General features: G+C 40.4%; 1 protein-coding gene across 4 annotated transcripts in view; it reads right to left on the bottom strand.

The window, feature by feature from the left end:
• NR2C2 (nuclear receptor subfamily 2 group C member 2) overlaps nt 1–15555 on the bottom strand; it is a 98990-nt gene extending 83435 nt beyond the window's left edge. The window contains exons 1-2 of one of the 4 annotated variants that reach the window (XM_045831919.1): nt 15070–15205; nt 755–838 (exon numbers count right to left, since the gene is read on the bottom strand). In XM_045831919.1, the coding sequence (XP_045687875.1) occupies nt 755–814 (60 nt within the window). In that variant the 5' untranslated portion in view covers nt 815–838; nt 15070–15205. Of the gene's footprint in view, nt 1–754; nt 839–13962; nt 14452–15069 lie in introns of those variants that run through there. The other 3 variants (XM_045831918.1, XM_045831921.1, XM_045831920.1) reach the window with 3 other exon arrangements.
• Nucleotides 15556–19973: the final 4418 nt, after the last annotated feature.

Raw genomic sequence — 19973 nt, 5'->3', positions numbered from 1 at the left:
AGTTGTATTTCTCACCCTGTTTGAAAATGACTTTTTAACCAGGCTGTGAAAATGCTAAAGGAAGGACCAATGGCTCATTCACCTCCATATTTCTAGGCTCTTAGCAAAATCCCCAGTACACAGTAGATGGTCAATGATGACTCAAGAATGCACAGAATCAGGTTTTCCATCATACCAACAGATTAACAAAGTGTCAAATAAACTAAGTGGAATAAACTAAGACAGAGCTTTAGAGTTAATGCTGTACTCATATGTTTGATAAACATTAGATTCTTTTAGTTAAAGGTGACATTTTTATTTATTTTTAAAAATATTTTATTTATTTATTTTTAGAGAGAGAAGGGAGTGAGAAAGAGAGGGACAGAAACATCAATGTGTGGTTGCCTCTTGTGTACCCCCTACTGGGGACCTGGCCTGCAACCCAGGCATGTGCCCTGATTGGGAATTGAACTGGTGACCCTTTGCTTCGCAGTCTGCTGTTCAATCCACTGAGCCACACCAGTCAGGGCTCAATGTGAAATTTTTAAAAGTCACCTACTGTATGTGACTAGGCTATCCTACTCATGCAAAGGAACACAGGAGTACATGTTCTTGTCATTTTCATTTTTTACTTCTATGGCAGCATCCTGCTTTGGATTTAGATTACATGCTGACCTCGCTGGGACTGTTTAAAAAAAAAGAGAGAGAGCACACTGATGTACTTTTCCTTTCAAAAGCAAGGGTGCCAGCTATTGTGCTAGCCCCTGTCACTCACCTCAGCCACCTGCTGGGTCCCCACTCTGTTCTGAACCAGCCCCTCCATATTTGTAGCCATGGTGAAGCAAGATCATTAGAGAACCTGTTTGGAAAGATGCAGCAACTTCTATCAGGTGGGGAGAAACCAAGCTACTTGAAATATATCAGCAATCAAAATTCATCTTTGATACTGTCTTGTGTAGATTTTGCCTGTTACAGAAAACACAGCTAGCGGGCTAAGCATATCTGGATAAGCCGCACCAGATTCTTCAATTACAGCTACCAAAATTAATTAGTAGAAACATTTCAATTTGGAAACAAGACTTTCCCTGGTAAATATAGACAAAGATGAATTGGAACTTTAATTATCAGGTCTCTTGGGTTGTAACAGCTTGGTCCACCTCTTAGGGAGGTGGGAATCACACCTTTTTGTTTAGCTCCCTGTCACATTACGCTGAATAAGAAGGTGGCTATCTGAGCAAAGTGTGAGATCAATTTCAAATACACAGCACTTGATTGCTATCATCAACTATACTTCTGTTACTAGTGGCAGTGTGAGAACACTGTCCAGGTGCTGAGACACCCCACTTTTAATATTATCACTAACAAAGAAAAAAAGAAGAAGACTGCATTACTAAAGTGAGCTAAGAACATGGTACCCATAAATTTACCAATTCACATCTTCAGGTGTTCATTAAAATAGAAAACCAGACAATTCCACTTCCTATTAATAGAGAAAATAGTGTGATCACTTGTAAAAATTGAGGAAAATGATCTAAAGACCAAAAATTCTACTAGACTTCTGGGTCAGGATTACTTGAGTACTAGCACTTTTGATGAAACAGAACCCTGGGTCTCTTCAGGTCATAAAACCTAGCTACCCTGAATAGTCCCTAAACTCTTTCCATTATAATACTCTCCCACAAAGAATCCAGGCTAAAGGGATCCCAGTTTGTACCCAATTCCTGGACAAATCACAAAAACTTCATTATTGGCTGTACAGTTCCCATGGTTAATAGGAGAACAAACTTCTGGTATTTATTTCTAGCATTCACATTTACAAACTAGATGGGATTACTACTGAGTTTATAATATAAACAATGCATACACACTTCATTTGCTTGGCCCTTCTTCAATTACAAATTTTGCAATGTAATTTTATAAACACTTTCCTATAGTTCTTAAAGTATTATAAACACAGATCTCTATGAAGCTCTTTCATTCTCTTGTGACTTTCTCTATTATTCTATCCACTATTAGACAGCCCCTTCTGTGATCATAATTCCCCTTCAGATTATTTTGCCAAAATGGTAATGAGACAGAAATTGGAGCATGAAACTGTGATTGACAAATAAAAAATAACTGGCCCCTGCCTTCAGGAAGTCAAAATCCTATTAAGAGCAGGTACTGTGCCAACTGCCACAGGATACCAGGTCACCAGTGGGTGATTCATCTTCACACAGAGTACATGGTCTGAATTGCGGAAGTAGTGCTTCTGTTTATTTACACTTTTTAATACGTAGATAAGACTTTTAACTGTTATTTTCTTTTCCTTGTTTATAGAAGAAAAAGCATAGAGAAACACCCTGGTCTTTTCCCCTACTTACAGTTTGGTTCCAATTCTTAGAAATAGAGGGAAAAAGCATCACTTCATTGTACAGGAGAAGTCAACTGTTGTTAAAAACACAATTACTGCATGTGAAGAGTCTAGAGTTTCATTTTTCTTCCCTTCAAAACAGAGCTCTCTAAGGACTAAAATGGATAAAGATAGTCAATAGTATTATATATTGAGAAATAAAATCCATATGTGCATGTGGCTGCAACTATTATATTATTTTAAAAAAAGGGGGGGAGGGGGAGAAAGGGAGAGAAACATAGATGGAGGAGAGAAACACTGATTGGTTGCTTCCTGTAAGTGCCCCAACCAGGGACCAAACCCAGAATCCAGGCATGTGACCTGACTGGGAATCACACCCATAACCTTCCAGTTTACTGGATGACACTCCAACCAGCTGAGCCATACTGGCCAGGGCTGCAGCTATTAATTTTATCATTTTTAAGTGTTATTAGCATTTCTGTTCTGTTATTAACTGCAGTTATCATTAGGGAATACTACTATTGAATAGTATAGACATAAGAGTACTAGAAAGGCCTATCTTTCTGTTGGCTTTCCCTGAAAGAGGTAGCTTGATCTTTCAAGTTTTGAGTTCAAGTGGATTTAATAGATGACTGCCTGCCTGATAAAAATGACTTAGTAACTCAGAAAACTGTCTGTAATGACTCACTTTAACACTAAATTTACAGCACCAATCAACCTCACATACAACTAGGGGGCTACAAGATAGTCTAATGACCAATAATTATAAAGATTAGGTCATGGAAAAGTAGTAATTAACATGTTTAGCTTAGAAAAGCTAAATATTCTAGATACTAATTCTTTGTTGATTATATAAATTATAAATATCTTCTACCCTGGAGCATATCTATTTACTTAATTTATGGTGTCTTTTGGTGAACAGAAATTCTTAAATTTAACAAGGCTGAATTTATCAACATTTTCTTTTATAGTTTGTACTTTACTATTTTATTTGTAAAAATCCTGCTCTGCCTGAGGCTCAAAAGTATAATTTTATGTATTATAAATGTTTAAGAGTTGCGTCCTTCACATTTAAGCCCTCAATCCATCTGAAAATTGATTCTTGAGTGTAATGAGAAGAATCAAATTACTTTTCTCCCTGTATGGTTAATCAATTTTCCAGCATCATTTTTTTTTAACGTGTCCTTTACCCCACTAATCTGCAATGTACTTTTGTCATATCTCAGGCTTCCCTGTATGTGTGGCTATAATTCTAGGTTCTGTGTTATATTCCACTACTGTTACTTAACATTTTCCATGCTACTACCATTATCTAATTACTGCAGCTTTATAATAAACCTTGCTCACTGTTAGGGCAAGTGCCCCACCCTCCAATCTGCTCTCTTTCCCACAACAATTTCCTGGACCATCTCAAACACTCAAGACCCAGAACAGCAACCTTTCTTTATACACACAAATTCTTACAATTCTTGATCTCACTCTTGGTTTTCTGCCTCCAAAGGAGCTTCAGGCATCAACAGCAGCTTTGGAACTGCTTAAAAATGAATAAGGAGGAACATGCACCTTCTGGAAAAATAAGCAAAGACAAAGAGTGATAATAATAGTGAGAGAGAGAGAAATTAAGAGAGAAACTATGAAAAGCAAATGCTTTCAATAAAGATTTAAATCTAGTGAGAGCAGATAAAAGGGTAATTTCAAAAAAAAATTTCTATTTCATCATTTTTGAAACTCACAAATCATCTTTTACTTTCATATATAATTAAGAAAGACAGAGGCTTATTCCAGGATATCACAATGTAAGAAGAACAAAATCCTCAGGTGATATCAGGAAGTGACGGAAAACATTTAACTCCAGTGCATAAGTTAAAAAAAAGAGAGATAATGTCAAGGGGTAAGACTCTCATCTGAGAGCTTCTCTTACTGCTACCACAGCAATAGGCAGTCCTAAAGACAGAAAGACCACATGGTACAAAGAAAAGATAGAGCATTTTGACAATGATTGTCAATTAGGAGGTATCCCTCTAGAATGAGAAGCTCCAGGAACAGTGGATTGAATCCACCTATGGTTTGAAAAACCACAAGTCACTAGCACGATATAATTTTGCATTTGAAGTCTGAAAAAAAGAACAACCTGTTGCTTTGATACTACAAACTACATAAAGCACTTAAAAACAACCTTCTTGGCTAGTAGAGCTAAGCAATGATAATACTAATAGTAACTAACATTTACTGAGTGATTACTATACACCAGACTGTTTAATAAGCACTGTGGGCAAAACAACATAGCTCTTGGTACAGAAACCTGAGGTCTTCAAAGGTTGGTCCTTGACCTGTTCAGCTCCCTAACACTTGACGGTTGCTCCCACACACAATATTTGAGGAAAAGACCAAGTATCTTAAGTAAAAAAAGAAACAATTGCTTCAGAATATTTTCCTATGATACTTTCAACTAATGAAGTTCAAACTACCACCAATCCTTTTTATGAAATTTCTGTGAAATAGTAAATGAACGGACTGCTGAGAATTAACAACAGTAAGAGGAGGGGGAGGAGGAGAAAGTTCTTGTCCGTAAAGAACTTTAGGAAACCAATAAAAGTTATGCAGTGTAAATGTTACAATAAGTGTCCAAAGGGGCAGAAGCATCTCCCTCTGCCTGTGGGAGCCAATGACAGTTTTATAGGAGAGGAGCTGGGTCTTGAAGGAAGAGGAGAAATTCAAAAAGCAAAGAGGAGGAGGGTGGGGAAAGTCCTAAGCAGAGAATGGCATATTTGAGGAACAGCAGGAATTGTGGTGGGCAATTGTTGGGAGAGGTAGGGGGAGGAGAGCGGCTACCATTGTAGACGACACAGAACAATCAGAGGTTGGCAGAAAAATGAAGTGATCACATCTCTATCTCCAAAAAATCCTTTAAGCAAGAGCATGGAGATAACAGAGAAGAAAAAAGACTGCACGTACACTGGAGGGCCGGCTAGAAAGTAGTTGCAACAAAGACTAGGTATGAAGGGATAGTCTTAAACTTAATTTGAACTTGAGTTTTTCCTGTATAGTACATGTATGATAACAGAGCCGAGTATATAAAAATTGTTTTATAACAAATTCTTTCAACTACAGTGAGGTCAGTATCACTCCTTTAACAATGAAGAAGCAGAGAACACTATGGTGAATCAGCTCTTCTAGGCTCACAGAGTATAAAGCTGACCAAACTTTGCAACCAGGGTTTCTTTAGTCAAGCATAGCTACAGACCCCACTGCAGTGAAAGCTGGGCTCTGATGGGGAATACCTGAATACCTAGTAAGTTGCCAGGACAGCTCAACTATGTTCTTCACAGGGGCAGGCTTAGGAGCCAGGGTCTCAAATAACAATAAACCCTGGGACAAGGAAACTCTGTCTTTATTGATAGGAATGGATGAGCCTGCCTTTCCCTTCACAATTAACTAATTCACATCCATATGTATGTATTACATGGCCCACAATTATATAACATGCAAAAATATCTACTCTTTCAAAAATGTATTTATTAAATTTATTGGGGTGACACTGGTTAACAGGATCATATAAGTTTCAAGTATACACTACTATGACACATGATCTGAAAATTGCATTGTGCACCCACCACCCATAGTCAAATCATCTTCCATCACAATGTATTTGGCCCCTGTTACCCTCTACCACCCCTGCCCCCTTCCCCATGGTAACCACCATACTGTTGTCTGCCTGTGTCTCTGAGTTTCAGTTTTATATGCCACAGGAGTGAAATCATATGGTTCTTAGCTTTTTGTGACTGATTTATCTCACTTAGCATAATATTTTCAACGTCCCTACTGTGTTGATATTTTCTCATCTAAACACACACACTGGATTCTGAGGCTCAAGCATTAGGTTGATCTGATACTATACCAGGTGAGTTTATTGCAAAAATCAGATTTTAAATATATATGGAAAGGGCCTAACATGGTGCCTGGCACACAGCAGACACGTACTACATGGAAGCTACTATTGGTACAGGAGATGGTGCCACTTTTTACTTTCTCAAAGAAATTTGAAAGCAGTAACTCAAACTATAAAAAGTATATTACACTTAGAAATAGGCCTCTCATTTTGACATAATATCCACATGAAATTTAACTATATTTATATGTATAATATGCTAACACAGCATTTGTAATTCATTGTTAAATTGTATAACTGGGCAAAATGAAAGGACTGAATTGGAATAAATCTCATAAATATTTAAAAATAAACTAATACCTGGTAACTATTTGCAAAATACTACATGGGTACAGAACTTTTTGATAGGTCCAAGACATTCAGTATAAGTTTTGTTACACTGTCATTGTCAGAGTGTTTTTATTTATGCTCATGGGAAAATAAAAACCGAAAAATCTAGATAGCATGAAAGAGAATTTAAAAAATGAGACATACATAGCTCAAGACTTGAAATCATAGACCAAAATTTGAAACCAGAAAATGGAAATCAAGTCGATTTCCATTCAGTGGCAGATTTAATATAATACAACTGTTGATCAAAAAAAAAAAAAAAAAAAATTCATGGGAATGCTTCCAAGCTCAAGTTCAGATAAACATCCTATCATGAGAAACCCTGCCACTACTTAGACTCCAAGACACCTGCTTCTGGGTCAGGTGATTGCCTGCCCTCCACAAGAAAGTTATCAGAAGTCTGGATTATAATAAATGCTTGGGTCAGGGGTGGGGGGTGGGATTGAAGAGTAAACAGTGGGAAAAAGAAGGGGTTCTCATCTCCGGAGTTTCTATGCTACCAGAGCGGTGCTACAATTTCCTGTGTGGAGACTCCCCCTAAAAAACAAATCATTGTACACTGTTCATGATTTTCCTCACCTTCTCAAGGGCCCAAAGTATGGGTGATAGTGGTAAGAATAAGAACTCTCTTCATTTTCTATTAGTGTGAGCCAGGGATAGATAGATGGCAGGAAAGCAGGACAGATTTCCTGAGAGTCTACAATATGCCTTGTATCAAACTAGGCACCAATTAATCCTTAAAATACCTCCTGAGTAGGTATTCTTAGCTCTACCAATACATACAGGAAAAAACTGAAACTCAGAAGTTTAATCAACTTTTTTCAAGTCTTCTAGCTAGTAAGAGGTGAGCCTAGGATTCTAACTCAAGTCTCTGACTCTAAGAACAGGACATTCCCTCTGTGCCCTTCAAAATAATTTCCCAGAAAATGTCAAGAGGAAGGAATTTTAGAAAGTGACAGGAGACCAGTTAATTATCTAAGGGAACAAACTGTTTATACAAAAAGCTAGATCATTTAATAATTCATTTATGCAACTACTAATCCCTAAGCATAGCAGGTCCTCGAATACTGTTGTTTTTGTTATAGCATAGATGAGATGTCCTAGAAACTCACTCCTGTTTATGTCAAATAGCCTATGGTATAATTGGTTTCATTATGTTTCACTTAAAGTCGAAGAATCTATTGACAATGTTAAGTGAGGACTTACTGTATGTGCTTTATGTTTCAGTACCGCTCACAGAAATTTCTGACCTAGCTCCACCACGACAGTAAATGATTCTTTTGGAACTTTACCTATATAATAATCATATTGATTAAAATGGTGAGGATAATTTTACTGTCTTTTTTAAAGTAAAAATGTTTACTGAAGTACAACATGCAAATAAAGAAGTGCACAAATCATAAATAAAACAGCTCAATGAATTTTCACTAAGTGAACACAAACATTAAAACCACTCAGAACAGTAAAACATTACCAGCACCCAAAAAGTCACCCTTATAATAACCCCTTCCCTGGTCATTTACTTCCCTTCTCTCCTGACTTCTATTATCATGGATTAGTTTGTTTTTGAGCTGTATGTAATATATTTTTTGTGTGTCTAGCTTCTTTAGCTCATTATTTTTGTAATAACCAAGAGCAACTAGTCGATTTTCATTGTTGTATAGTATTACAAGTGTGACTACACCACAATTTATTTGTCCATTCTACAGCTAATGAACACCTAGATTGTTTCTAGTTTGGAACTCTTAGGACTCCTACTCCTATGAATATTCTTGGGTTGGCCAAAAAGTCCATATGGTTTTTTCCATAAAATAAAAGATATATTTTCCATTTTCATCACCAACAACTTTATTGATTTGGATATTTTGAGTATGTTGGCTATCCCCCATGTGGTATGATGTTGACTGTTCTCAATGAATGTCTCAACTGGTCTACCCAACCACTGAGCAACACCATCTAGTGAGAAATCTCTAGCACGAAACTTCACAAACCACTTCTGACACATTTGATCAGTCATGGCACGTTCTCCATATACTGCGCAAATCGGTTTTTGTGTTTCAGTTGCGTTTTTACCTTTCTTGAAATAATAAAAGCATAATATGCCAAAAACATTGTGTATTTTGTTCCATCTTCAATATTGGCTACACAAAAATTCACCAAGTTTGATGATTTTTTTTTCTTAAATACGTGCTGATATGATAGCTGTCACAAAACAATCTAACAAAACTGTTTCAAATGACGTTAGACAATTAATCACTACTAGAAACCATTTACAGGGGCAAGGGGGGGGGTGCATTTTTGGCCAACACAACACATGCCTTTTGATGCAATGCCATCTTTTCTTCCTAGTAAACCATGAAGGCTTTAAGTTTGAGGCTACTACCGCCGGCCTCTCATTTCTCCTTATTCTTCAGTAGCATTCATCCAATTTTTCAGCCCCCAGTACCTTCTTTCATACCTCCGCTGTTTCTCTTCCCACCCCCCACCTTCTTCTCTCTCTAAAATCAATAAACATATCCTTTGGTGAAGATTTTTTTTCCATCTGATTTTAACCTTGGTAAAGCAATTAAAAGGTGATTCTCAATAGTTCTCTTATGTGAATCAATTTATCTTTGGAAAGATAAATATTTAAAACTAATGACTACAGAAACTTTCAGTTCTCATCTCTCTACAAACTTACTAAAGGCTTCTTCTCTGTTATCCCTGTGATAGAGAAAATGATCAATATTTTTAATTTCAATCCAAACAGGACAGAATGGTTTGGTATCCTCTTTTACACTTGGAATAAAATTCCTCCCTATCAACAGTTAACATTCTCAGGGCTTAGAATCTTTAGGGTTACTGTGAATAATTATGGAATGAAGAGTTTCATCTCCTACTTGGGGAGGTCAGGCCTCTTATTACAGTGGAAGAGGTGACTTTTCTTGTCCCTAAAAATAACACTTTGTCCCTGAGGTTGGCTTTCATCATTATAAGCTACGTGAAGTCCAGGAGTAAATCAGAAAGGACAGTTGAGCATCTGAGTTAGCCTATTCCTTTCTCATCCTAACAATTCACTTCCCATCCCTCTGCTCCAAGACTCCCAGATGCCAAGGGGTGTGAATCTGCTCTCCCAGTAACAATGCCTATGTCAATGCCTTGATCTGGACTTTCATCCCCTCTATCTACTACCCCTCATCATCATTGTGAGCTATGCTAGTTGAGCTGCTGAAGAGAGGGTGGAGAACCAGTAGCAGAAATAGGTGACAAAGGATATGCAGAAGGAATGGCAGGATGGGAGGGGATTACAAAAAGAATCTCAGCTCCCATCATGTTAGGTTAAAAGCAAGTGAAACTCCAATAAATAATAAAGAGCTCATCTTTTATGTGTAACAGGAATACAATTGTGTCCATCAGGTTAAAGATGATAATCACACATGGAGGAAAAGTCAACACACTTTCTAGAAAACCAGTAATAAAGTAAAACGAGTTAAACTAAACTTGACCACAGGAGTTTTGCATCAGATATGAGGCTGGACTTGAGCTTGAAGATGGATTCCTTCACAGATTCTTCCTATGTGGTATTAAGGGGAACCAGTATCTGCTTTAGCAGGTGCTTTGATATTAAAGGAGCATATGATACATAGGTAAGACAACTAAAAGGTAAAAACCCCAAAGGAGAACCCTTAATATGTGGAGACACTAACCTAGACACAAAAGGCCAGTGATTCAGTGCCAAGGTAGCAGTCTGCTTCACACAGGCCTACCTGCCTTGTTGTCTATGTTATTTGGACAAGAGATCCCTACTCCTGGCCCCAATCTCAGTGTTGGCTTCCTCTCTCCCCCTTTAAAAGTGGAAAACAGCCCTGGCTGGGGTGGCTCAGTGGATTGAGCACCAGCCCGAGAACCAAAGGGTCGCTGGTTTGATTCCCAGTCAGGGCACATGCTTGGGTTGCAGGCCAGGTCCTCAGTAGGGGATGCGGGAGAGGCAACCACTCTCCCTCCCTTCCCCTCTTGCTAAAAATAAATAAATAAAAATTAAAAAAAAATGAAGGCCACCCACTTAAGGTTTCAGAGACAGGCACTGAACTATTATCTGACTCCTTGGAGACAAATGTGAAGACTTCCTATAATTCCTCATAAATGAGGTTATTACACAGTTTTTCTTTTTCTGTAAAGGCATGTTCATGAGAAAAAAACTTCAAGGTCACTTTACAACTGTTGAAAGCAATAAATAACTCATTTAATGTTGTAAGACAATACATAGCTTTTTCATTATACTGTTAGTTCTTTGGTTACCCTGAGTAATTCAAGAAATCAAAATTGTTGAATAAACAAGTGATACCAAATCCTATTGATGGACAAACAGAAGGGGGAGCAGGGGCTGGGTGGAGGTGGGCAAGGGGGAAGAAAATGGGGACATCTGTAGTGATAGTGTCAACAATAAAAATAAAGTTAAAAAAATCCTGCAACAAGATATACAAAAAATGCAAAAAGAAAGAATTAAAGTGTGACTATTACTGGTTTTAAATACTGTAACATTTTATTTTTTAAATCAGTATTATATAAAATAAGTAAACAAGAATATTCTATTAACCAGACTTTCCAGTGGAAGCTTGACAAATACTTTGCAAAATCTGCTTTTAGCCCTGTGTGGGTGGCTTGTGAGATAAATAATCAATGTTTCTTTCTCACATTGTTGTTTTTCTTCCCACCCCCTACTTCCTCTCTCTCTAAAATCAATAAACATACCCTTTGGTGAAGATTTTTAAAAATCTGATTTTAACCTTTGTAAAGCAATTAAAAGGTGATTCTCAATAGTTCTGTTATGTGAATCAATTTATCTTTGGAAAGATAAATATTTAAAACTAATGAGTACAGAGGCTTTCAGTTCTCATCTCCTTACAAACTTACTGAAGGCTTCTTTCTCTATTATCCCCATGATAGAGAAAATGTCCAGTATTTTTAATTTCAAGAAAATCAGTGGTGCTTTGTTTCTTCAGTTAAAGTAAATGTCATGATTATATTTGGGCAATTTATTAATGAGTTCCATATAAACTCATTAACTTTCATGTAATTTACTTTGCAATTCAGTTAATTATTAAATTATTTCTTGTCATAAAAACCATAAAAACAAAACATAAGCAGGTAACAAGAGATTCATCTGGGTTATCTTATCCATATTCAGATGTCTAGTCAGTTTCATATCTGTGAGGGACTACTTCCTGAATTCATCCAAATACCGTAACAGACATTTTATTGCTGGCACTGCCATCCGAACTGCTGAACAAGCACACACAAAAAGGTACCATTAATGAGAAGCAAGTTAGTTATCAGTGATAGCATAAATTATCAATTCACTCACCCAACAAATAGTGTCAAGCACTCTGCTAAATGCTGGAAATATAATGATTAGTAAAATAATTCCTGCTCCCATAAACCTTACTGCATGTTAAGGGGGAACAAAAATATCAAGCAATCATATTATGGAATATAATTACAAAGTGAGACAAAGGTTATAATAGAAAAAAAACACAGTGTAGTAAAGTAAAAGGATCTGATCTAGATTGATACTGGGCATCAGAGAAGGCTACCCTGAAGAAATGATGCTCGAGCTGAGATCTGCAGAACTGGGGTATGTGAGGATTTCAGGCCTGGGGTTAAGGTAAGCCACAGTGTCAAGAAAGTTGACGGCAGGCCAGTATGTTTAGAGAACAGAGGGCTAGGCTACAGGGATAAGAAAATGATGGAACGTCTTAGAAAGTTTTAAAATAGAGCAGGAAAAGAAAGGTCCTCCACAATTACACTGGTTCTAGTGGGGCTTGAACAATGTAATGCTTGTAAAAAGAGTTTTGTAAAGTACCCCATACATTTTGTTAGTACTATTAGTTCCACTACTTTGTTTTCTAAATAAATTTTTGGTTTGGGTGCCAACTAATAACCAAAAGCAGAAGAGCCAAAACTAGAACCCCAGTGTTCTAATCCAGTGTTTTGCCCTTATATCACCTGCCTGAAAATTTCATTGTTTATATCTTTTAACTAGTCCAGTATGTCTATCAGACAGCTAGTGCTTCATAACGACAACTCTAATTACGAGTATTTACTACGTGCAAGGCACTTTTCTTTTTCTTCAAATCCTCACCTGAGGACATTTTCATTTGCTTTTTTTTTGGGGGGGGGCGGGGAAGGGAGAGAGAATCAATGTGAAAGAAGCCTCCACTGGTTGCCTTTGCACACACTCAGACCAGGGATCCCCACCAGGACTGGGGGTGGGTGGGGTTGCAGGCACCTGTGCCCACACCAGGGATGAACCCACAACCTGGGTATGTGCCGTGACCAGGAATCGAACCCACAACCTTTCGGTTAGGAAATGATGCCCCAACCACAATGACCAGTGCGCAAGGCACTTTCCTAAGCTCTCTGATTAATCAATTCTAGAACGAATGTTCTATTGTACAGATGAAGAAACTAAGCCTCAAAAAAGTTAAGTAACTTGACCTGTGTCATGCAGCTAGTAAATGTTTGGCACCATTAACCAACACACTAATTAGCTTTTGCATATAACTTTTTATCTGTGCACATATATGTGTACATGTATATATGAGGGACTGACCAAGAGAAAATAGAACTTGGAGTATAGAACCACATTCACATATACTTGAGGATACAGAACAGTGTCTTAGTCATCTCTGTATTCCCAGTCTTGCACCTAGTTCCTGGGGTATTCATGAGGCTCAGCAAATGCTTGCTCAAGATGGATGGATATAAGGGGCTGACAAAGGATTTGAATCTTGAAGTGATTTTCTGAGACTACCCCTCCCCAAGTCATATATTCATCAGCAATTCATTTGATAACAATAAAAAAGAAATTCAAGGGAAATACAGCTAAGTTGAAGATTGAGTCTCTATTACCTTTGTCATATTTCACAGACTTTAGCCTGGAGATGATGGCATGAGATAATGGAAAGAACAATGAACTTGTCCCAACCACTTTCCAGGCTACAACTCTTTGTTACTGTCCTGTTCTCAATCACATCAAATGATTTTCCTCTAGGGCCTTTATACCTGTGGTTCTCTCTCTGACTATTCATTCGGTCTTTGGGTTCCTCGTTCAAACACCACCTCCTTATAGAGTTCTTCTCTAACCACCCAATGTAAATTTGTCTCCTCATGTCTTCTTCAATACATTATCCAGTTTCACTTAATTTCTTCCTCAGAATTTACCATTGTCTGAAATCATCTCTTTGTCTATTCATCTCCACCTCCCAATTCTAGGAGGGCAGAGGCCTTGTCTTGCTGATTCTCTGGATGTATACCCAGTGCCCCAAGCTAAGCAAATAAGCATTTACTCAAGGAAAAAGAAGAGAATTACCTGATTCACCTGTGTTCTCTCAAGCCCTCAATACACTTAAACTTTCCACTCCTGGTGCTTCTACATCCGATTTTCAACAGTAACACCATTTTTACATTACTCTGGAGTTCATAAAGTAGCCTGGACGCCATTTTCTGAGTAGAGTTCCTCAGCGATCCTGAGAAGGGAGGTCCAGCCTGGCAAAAACGCCCATTCTCACCATTTTACAAACTTTGAAATTGAGCCTCAGAGGATTCGCCCGCGGCTACGACGGAAATAACGGGAAAGAGACCTGAAAGGTGTCCAGATCCTGAAACCTCTTTCCCACGAGTCAGCGTCGTTGATTCAAGATGCTTTGCCACCTTTATTACTATTGTTCTATATCACCCATTTTGGACGCGTTCCAGACTGGGGGAAGCTGCCTGGCCCCTCACCAGGTCCATGTGCAACCCAAACTCTTCCTCCTGGACCGCGCCCCCGAGCCTCACTCCGCGCCCTAGACTCTGCTCCCACCCGACTAAGACTCAACCTCCCCGCGGGAACAGCCCTCTCTTGCCCGAGCCAATCAGCAGAGCCTCAGGGGCGGGACCGAGGGCCCCGGCCCTCCTGTCTGGATACCAATTGGTCAGCAAAGCCGTCGCTCACAAGGTCGCACTCTGTACCCGCCTTCCACCCTCCCCTTCAGGAAAATCGGCGGTTGGGCCTCGGCGGCCAACGGCACTCGAGGAGCGCAGGGGCGAGCAGCCGGGGAGTGAGGGAAGAAGGAACTGCAAGGAGGAGGAGGCTGACGAAGAGGGAAGCTCAGCCCAGGCAGAGCCCTCTCCATCGAGAACAAAATGGCGGCGCTGGCGAAGGGCCAACTGTGAGGCGGGGCTGCGGCCATCCCCCCCCCGCCCCCACCCTCGCGCCGGCCGGGCCGGTCAGGGGGAGCCCGCTCGCTGCTCCCGGCGCGGGCGGGAATGGGAGGGGAGCGGCCCGGCCCACTATGCAAAGCGTCCGGCGCCGCCGCCCCGTGGCAAAGGTAAAAGGGTCGAGTTCAGCTGCCGCCACGGTGCCTCCATGTCCGCGCGCCAGGCCCGCCCCCTCTGCCGCTAGGCCGACCCCGCCCCGGCCCTTTTTCAATTTTACCTCAGGATTTGGCGCCAAAGCAGCCTCGAAGCAGGTCCCGTGTCTGCGGCGGGCGGCCCCCGGCGCGGAGGGCAGGGCGCGGGAGGCCGGGCTCCCGGCGTTGGCGGATGGCGGGAGCCCCGGGGCCGCAGACTTGCGGGGCAGCGGACGAGAGAAGAGACGCCGAGGTGGAAGCGGGGGCGGGCCCGGGGGCGCCGCAGGGGTCGCGGGGAAAGGGGGGTTTGTTATTGTTTTTGTCAGTGAAAGGTCAGAGTTCGTGACCCCAGTGCCGCTGCCGCCGCCGCCCGCGCGCTGGTAGGAGGAGGGCGAATGTTCTTCTTCCTCTTTCCAGCGCCAGCCTCGCCGCGGTCGTGGGGGGCGGGCGAGCACCCGATTGGCTGAGCCACGCGCGCTTACCGGAACGCCGCGGCTGTCGCTGCTTCCTCCGGCCCCTAGCGCGCCAGCCGGCTGGTGCCGGGGCTGACGCCAACGCCGCGGTGTGCACTGTCCGTCCTGGAAATCTCGAACCCATACTCGTTCGGCGCGACCATTAGACGAAAGTAGAATTTAAATAGCGTGGCCACCAGTGTTCTCAGGGTAAAGGGAGAACTGGTCGTTTTAAAAAACCTAGGAACTCGGGGCACCGTTATTCCGGTGCAAGCCTGCCCCTCCCGGGGGATCGCGAGCCTAGAGGTTAGGGCGGGGACTGTTCTCGCTTGGACTCTCTCTACCAAGGCCTCCCGCAGAGCTGAAGCCTCTGTGTTTCTTGGTTGAAGAAGCAGTCACAGCAGAGAGCCTGTAGGTCGATCAGATCGGAAGAGAGTGGTTTATTGGGTGGTTATTAGACTGTTGGGCCCTTCTCTGAACAGCTGGGTTTTTATATAGGTTTTAAAGGTCCGAGGATGCGCCAGCTTCTGGTAGTATCAGGTAAAGTGTTGAAACATTCCAAAAACCTATTACTTAAAAAAATTTAAAAATTGACTTTAGAGAGAGGAAGGGAGAGGGAGAAAAAAGGCCAATTTGTTGTTCCACTTATGTATTCATTGGTTTTCTCTTGTGTGTGCCGTGTCGGGGGATGAAATATACAACCTTGGTGCATTGGGATGATCTATCAACAGAGCTACCAGCCCAGGGCCCAAAACTATTATTTATGGTCGCTTAGGGAACATGTCCAAATGTTATGACCATGCCTCTTCCCCTCGCAATTTGGAACTAGTAAACAATGATATAAAAGTATATATAAAGCAACTTTTTGCAAAATTGCTTAAATATGTAAAGAAAATTGCTTTTCTTGACCTTGTGACTCTTGGGAATTGTAGGTTTTCCTTAGATATTTCTTCTAAGTTATGTATGGTTTGACTTGCTTTGGAGGGTACAGACAACTTATTTATCCTAGATGCCCTGAAGTGTTTAGGCTGGACTCTCCATCGTCATTCTCTTTGTAGACCAAAGATCCTTTGCTAATTGATTTTTCCCTCTGCACTTGTTTATTATGAATGAGTGTTGTCTCCAGGATGGATAGGTCAGTCTTTTTTCTTAAACACCTATTTTGGCTTTTATCAGGGTGACCCCAAGCTTGAGTATTTTGCCCTTATTTTTACATTTTGGTTTGATAGGAGATGCTTTAAACATTGATTTTCCCTTCTTGTTCTCACCATGCAAGGAAGTGGGGAAAACAGTTAAATTTGGTAATGTCATGGTGAACCACACACATCCGGAAGCTGGAAGGAGCCTCGAGATGATATGGTCAAATTCTCTTCTGGCAGGGAGATTTTTACAGGAGAGATGGGTAAGAACAAACTCGTGTGATAATGGTACATGCTTGTAAACATGAACTACTTTGCAATTGTGGATTCTTTTTCAGAAATTAAGTTTTTAATGTCAACTATTGCTACTAGATATAGTGTAAAAATTCACATATCATTGAATTTTGGGGTTTTTTGGCAAACATTACAATTGTACTAGATTTTGAAATGAGTACTAAACAATAACTAATGTTTCTATGATGGCTTATAGTTTTTAAAATTTTCTTCATACAACACTCAGCAACTCTGTGAAAAAGGCACTGTCATTTCCATTTTAATGAGGTGCAGGAACTGAGGCTTAGGCCAGATAGGTTAGGCAGCCTGCCCGATACCCAAATGCTACAGGTGCAGTAAGTGAAGCCAGGGCTCTGGTCTAGTTTGACATTAAGGTTTACATTATAAACTATTCTGCATCAGTTTGCCCTATTTATAATAGTTCCAGTAAATTTTCAATTAAAGGTTAATTGTTTAATGTTGAAAGTAGTAGCAAGGGTTCATAATCTGGACCTGCTTGAGCAGTTTTTCTTCCCCTCAAAACAGATGTACATGTCAACACAGATTGCAAATAATATCAGCAGGTTACAAGCCCCTGCAGCTGAGGTCAGCACTCCCATAGTGTCATATTTTTCTCTACTGTGTTTTCGCTAGAAATCTTCCTAGTGAGCACCCTTTAAGTGGCTTTGTAACATTTAATGGATTTAAAGATCACACACAAAAAATCAAGTTGTATTATACTAGCTGTATTTTTTTTTACACTGTTTATTAACAAGTATCTACATTTAGCCTTGCCTCGTGTGGCTCAGTGGATTGATTGAGCATGGTCCTGTGAACCAAAGGGTTGCTGGTTCCATTCTCAGTCAAGACATGCCTGGGTTGTGGGCCAGATCCCCAGTAGGGGGTGCGCTTGAGGCAACTACACATTGATGTTTCTCTTCATCTCTTTCTCCCTTCCTTTCCTTTTCTCTAAATATAAAAAAATAATAAATAATTTGCAAAGGGTTCTTGACTAGGGAACTGCCAGGTCCCCAGGGGTTCTGAGGCAGTAAGCTTTGGGTGGGGCGTAGCATCAGCACTTCTACTGAGCCCAAACCACTGATCTAATTTCAGAAATATTAATTGGCAAAAAAAAAAAAACCCCCAAAAAACGTTTTAAAACAAATTTTTAGCCCTGGTCAAGTAGCTCAGTTGTTTGGAGTGCTGGTTTGCACACCAGAAGTTTGCAGGGTTCAATCCCCTGTTGGAGTGTGAATGGGAGGTAACTGATTGATGTTTCTCTTTCACATTGATGTTTTTTCTCTCTTCCCCCTTCCTCTCCTTCTAAAAGTCAATTTTAAAACATAAAAACACTTTTAAACTTCCTAAAATTGTTATTAGCCTTATTTTTTTAAGAATGTGGACTCTGAACAGACGTAATTGCAGAATACCAAATCGCACTTTCCATGCACTTACATACTGTCTTGTTTAATCTTCACAATAATTATCTTGTTTTTATAACTGAAAAGGCTGAGACCTTAAACAGAGGGAGAATGACTTCTCCAAAGTCATATGGCTAGTAAGTGGTGGGACATTTAGTAGTTATTTCTGTTTATTTCTTCTCTTCTATCCTTGGGGACTTTGAGAGGAAGAAAACCCTCTTCTCCCCATCTCCGTGATTCTGTCAAAGTCACGCTCTGTCACAGTAGAAGTCTACTTGGAGAGGTCTTAAACTTCTATAAAAATGGCCCTTGCTATTCCCAGGAAGAGAAAAGAGACCAACCAACCCTGTGGTGAACTGGTCATAAGGGAGGAGGGACACACTTGAACTCGGGGAGTGGAAGTGTAAGTCCCAGAGCCCCATCCAGCATGACTCTTACTGAGAATCATTCCTTTCCTTTTTGACCTGGAGTTTCCTGGGCCTTAAAAAGGTGTTGTTTCCAAGTTGTACTTGGTTCAAGTATCTTGCAACATGATGTAAAATTAGATTACTTTCTCAAAAAAAAAAATGCAACTCCTGGTTTAGGACATGGATTGCTCAGAAGAATAGTTTTGTTTGGGCTTTTTAATGTTTTATTTATTTTTTAAAAAGAGCCATTTCTTTATGACGCAAAATGCAAGTGAGTCACTTGAGTTCTTGCTACTTAGGCCAAATTTTACCATGTTTCAAAGTATCCACTTGGAACATACTGCCAAGTAAATGAAGATCTAACAGATGGCATTTACTGTTTTGCTTTATAACAAAAAAGGATCTGTGATCATTTCTAGGGAAGATTATATGATGGCTGAAGGGAATGGCTCCTCTGATGAGGGGCAGATCAGCAAAGAATGTTTTTGTTTTTTAAAGGTCATCTAATTAGGAACTCAGTCTTGAGGCTTGGTAATTCTTTACTAGCCCAGGACCACCTCAAGAGGTAACCCACTTAGGACTGCTCACAAAATCTAAAAGTTAAAGAGTAGCATTCCTTGAGTTTCTTAACAAAGTGATCATTTCAGCACCACATCCTATTCACTACTGGTCAGGACATGCACCTTGAAGCCAAAGGTTCCTTGGAAAGCCTTTTCTACACTTTGCTTTGTATCCTCCCCTTCACCTTGGGGAGAGATGAGGTGCTACCCTGTGGCTTTTGACCTTTAGGATGCCTTGGGTGCATTGTTAGAACTGCGAGTCTAAACATCAAAGCCTCTAGGTTCACCCCTCACATCTGGCCCCTCCCACACCATTTCCTGGTTTAGGTCTCATTTGTCCCACTGTGATGGTTTCCTAACCTGCCACACTTGGACCAGTGCCTCCTTCCCATCCCTTCCTTCTTCCCTTCCTCTGTCCTTTCCTCCCTTACTCCCTTCTGTTGCCAGAGTGCTCTGAAATAGAGCCTTTCCTAGCCCTCTTTATAAAGTTCTTTAATGATTCTTTATTACTTAGGACTGAAGTGAAAACTCAGATGCTTAAGGTGAGGGCACAGGGGGACCACAGCAGGAGGTTAGGAAGCTCATGTAAACACCATTAGAATGTTAAATAGTCGGAAGTGACACATGGAGAGCTACCCTCTAAAAGGGGCAGGCTGTCATCAGCACTGTGAATGTAGCTCACAGATAATGTATCAGGATTTCTCACAAGAACCTAGAAACCTAGATTTGTACATGTGA

The sequence above is a fragment of the Phyllostomus hastatus genome, unplaced genomic scaffold (genome assembly GCF_019186645.2).
Source record: "Phyllostomus hastatus isolate PE091 unplaced genomic scaffold, TTU_PhHast_1.1 phas_contig_16, whole genome shotgun sequence".
NCBI classification, from domain to species: domain Eukaryota; kingdom Metazoa; phylum Chordata; class Mammalia; order Chiroptera; family Phyllostomidae; genus Phyllostomus; species Phyllostomus hastatus.
The sequence above is the reverse complement of the archived record's forward strand: the minus strand, read 5'-3'. Positions and strand labels throughout refer to the sequence as shown.